The following is a 2810-nucleotide window of genomic DNA, read 5'->3' on the forward strand; positions in this document are numbered from 1 at the left end:
ATATATATATATATATATATATATATATATATATATATATACATACAAGGAAGAGATGTAGTGATTTGAACCCAATCCACAATCTTTTTTCCTAAACTTAACCAAGTAGTTTTTGTGCCTACATCTAACAAACTAGGACTGTTTTACAAAGTTAACAATGTGTTAACCGTTCCACTCTGAGGTTTAGAAAGGGAGAACTCTCCTGTGAGCCGGATTAGATATCGCCGTATGGTTTGGAGGACTGTTTAGAATTGATCCACTGGGAACCAGGAATGCTTATCTAGTAGATGTTGAGGTATTTCCCTGCATAAGTGAACACTTTGACCTGCTGGTGGCGCTAGATGGAAAAATAGAGGATCAGACATTTGGGTTCATCTGCTGGGGACCATGAACATCAGTATACACTTGAATTCACTCAGTAGCCTAGTCACTTAGATATTTCAGTCTGGATCACCATCCCTAAAGCCATTCAGTCTTATGCACTGGTGTGTTTCAGCTCTTGTCTCACAGCTGTAACGATAACACGAGCAGAGCAGAGCACCACATCCTCAGGTCTGGTTACAGCGCGGCTCAGCAGCAGAGTGTGTGCAGGGCAGGGTGGAGGTCAACAGGGTGGTGGAGTGAATGGTTTCTTTCTTTCTTTTCCCTCCACCACACACAGACACACACACACTCACTGAGCAGGGCCTCTGAGAGTAAAGAAGTGTGACCAGCAGCAGCTGTTGGATTAACTGCTGCCTGTTTGCCTGCTGAGACCCCCGAAACACTCTAATCTCACTCAGCCTCTCTGCAGCCTCCCTCTGCCTGTTCTCTTCCACATCTCTACTGCTCTACACCGTCTCAAACTCTCATCCATGTTGGTCTTTCAGTCCTTTGGAATTCATTTAAGGTATATCTGATCTGGTCAATTAGTCGTTTTAGTACATTTCCCACAAAAACAACTCAAATCCAATGATTTTTCTGATATTCTATGATACTAAATTCTTTATGTGTTTGGGTGTTGATTGTACAAAATTTGAAGACCTATCAAAAGTTTGAAATTTTCAATATTTTCTGGCATTTTAGATAAAAAGCTCAATCGATTAATCAAACAGTATCCCATCTTCACATTCCTAAAAATCTGACTGGTGAAGGTCTTATTTTCTTATTAGTTTAGAATCACATTATCCTTCAATTTTCAGTTATGTTTTAGTGTATTTTGCTTGTTTATTTATTTGTTCAGAATATTATACTTACATACAGTGGCTAGAATAAGTTTACACACCCATGCTGAAGTTGATTAAAAAGAGGAGTAAAAAAACTATTTTGGAAATTGATCTTAATGCCTTAATTCAAAAAATGTACCCCTACGTTACATTTCCATAGAGGCAGGTACATTTATATTATTAAAGACCAGTTATTTCATGGATCAGGATACTATGCATCCTGAAAGTTCTTCCCTTGGCCTTTGGAATTAAATACCCCCCCCCCCCCCCATCATCACTACGCATCACCATACATAGAGATTGGCACGGTTTTATTTCAGTTAGCCTATTAGCTGCTGTGATTTGCATTGAGAGATGATTTTATGGAAAGTATCCCATGTATGATGAAGGGTATGTGATGATATGGGGGGGGGTATTTTAATCCCAAAGGCCAAGGGAACTTTATCAGGATGCATAGTATCCTGATCCATGAAATAACTGGTCTTTAATAATACAAATCTGCCTGCCTCTATGGGAATGTAACATAGGGGGGTGTATAATTATGCTCCCTGTATTTTAAGGAAGAATATTTATTTATTTACAATACATTATTCATTCACAAAGAAAACTGGTGTCCTTAAAGGTTGGATTTTCCGAATTGTTTTTAATTAAGGCATTAAGATACATTTCCAAAAGATGTTTTTTTATTCCTCTTTTTAATCAACTTTAGCCTGGGGGTGTGAACTTATTCTAGCCACTGTAGCATACACATACTATATACTATTCAGTTTTTTGTTTATTTCACTTACAGATCATACGTATATGTTATGTACACTTTTGGCTTTTTCTGTGGATATTATCATGGAAGGAAGTAGCATTATTATCTAACTTGTTAGGGTTGGGAGGGATGGGTAGTTTCTGTTGTTGTTTTTGTGTGTATGTCACTTTTATAAATAATCAATCACAAAAATATAATATATAGTACAATACAATATATATAATATAATATACTGCGGGCGCCATCTATTGGTTCAAACAGCGCATAGGAACAGTAGCCGACAAAGGTCAGCTGACCAACGCGGAAGTGACTAATCAGAACCAACATCGTAAACACTGTAAACGAGAACTAAGTGTCGTTTTGGTGTCTTTTCTCCACACATGACAGCATGGTCCGGTGTTTCCTGATCCACACAGTGTGTCCGGTCAGTGCTCTCGGTGCCGGGGAGACTCGGCTGCTCTACTCCCGGCTCTTCGGTCCGGATGAAGGCATCTTCTCCGACCGGGAGCGGGGGCTCAGCCCGGAGGAGAGGCGACTGGGGCAGAAGGAGAGGACAGCTGTGGTGGCGAGGTGAGCCAGGCTCCCTGAGTTTATTAAGTCCTCTTGCTATTTTGACAAACAACAATTTGTATCTGTTAACCCTTGTGTTGTCTTCCCGTTAACCATGAACTGGTCCTTTTTTGTGCTTTTCCGATTTTTTTGTCGCTTTTTCCAGCTTTCGGCACTTTAAAAAAAACTTGAGCTGGTTTAATAACACTTATTCTTGGAATGCATGGTCAACGACCCTAATTTATATCAAATTATACATGAGTTTTTAGTTAAAAAAAGGCAGAAATTATGAATTATTT

General features: G+C 39.2%; 1 protein-coding gene across 2 annotated transcripts in view; it reads left to right on the forward strand.

Moving 5' to 3' along the window:
- The window catches only part of ap5s1 (adaptor related protein complex 5 subunit sigma 1), a 12374-nt gene that overhangs the window by 1625 nt on the left and 7939 nt on the right, over positions 1-2810 (forward strand). The window contains exons 1-2 of one of the 2 annotated variants that reach the window (XM_032511090.1): positions 2188-2268; positions 2350-2532. In XM_032511090.1, the coding sequence (XP_032366981.1) occupies positions 2351-2532 (182 nt within the window). In that variant the 5' untranslated portion in view covers positions 2188-2268; position 2350. Of the gene's footprint in view, positions 1-2187; positions 2269-2349; positions 2533-2810 lie in introns of those variants that run through there. The other variant, XM_032511089.1, reaches the window with a different exon arrangement.

The sequence above is a fragment of the Etheostoma spectabile genome, unplaced genomic scaffold (assembly GCF_008692095.1).
Source record: "Etheostoma spectabile isolate EspeVRDwgs_2016 unplaced genomic scaffold, UIUC_Espe_1.0 scaffold314, whole genome shotgun sequence".
NCBI classification, from domain to species: domain Eukaryota; kingdom Metazoa; phylum Chordata; class Actinopteri; order Perciformes; family Percidae; genus Etheostoma; species Etheostoma spectabile.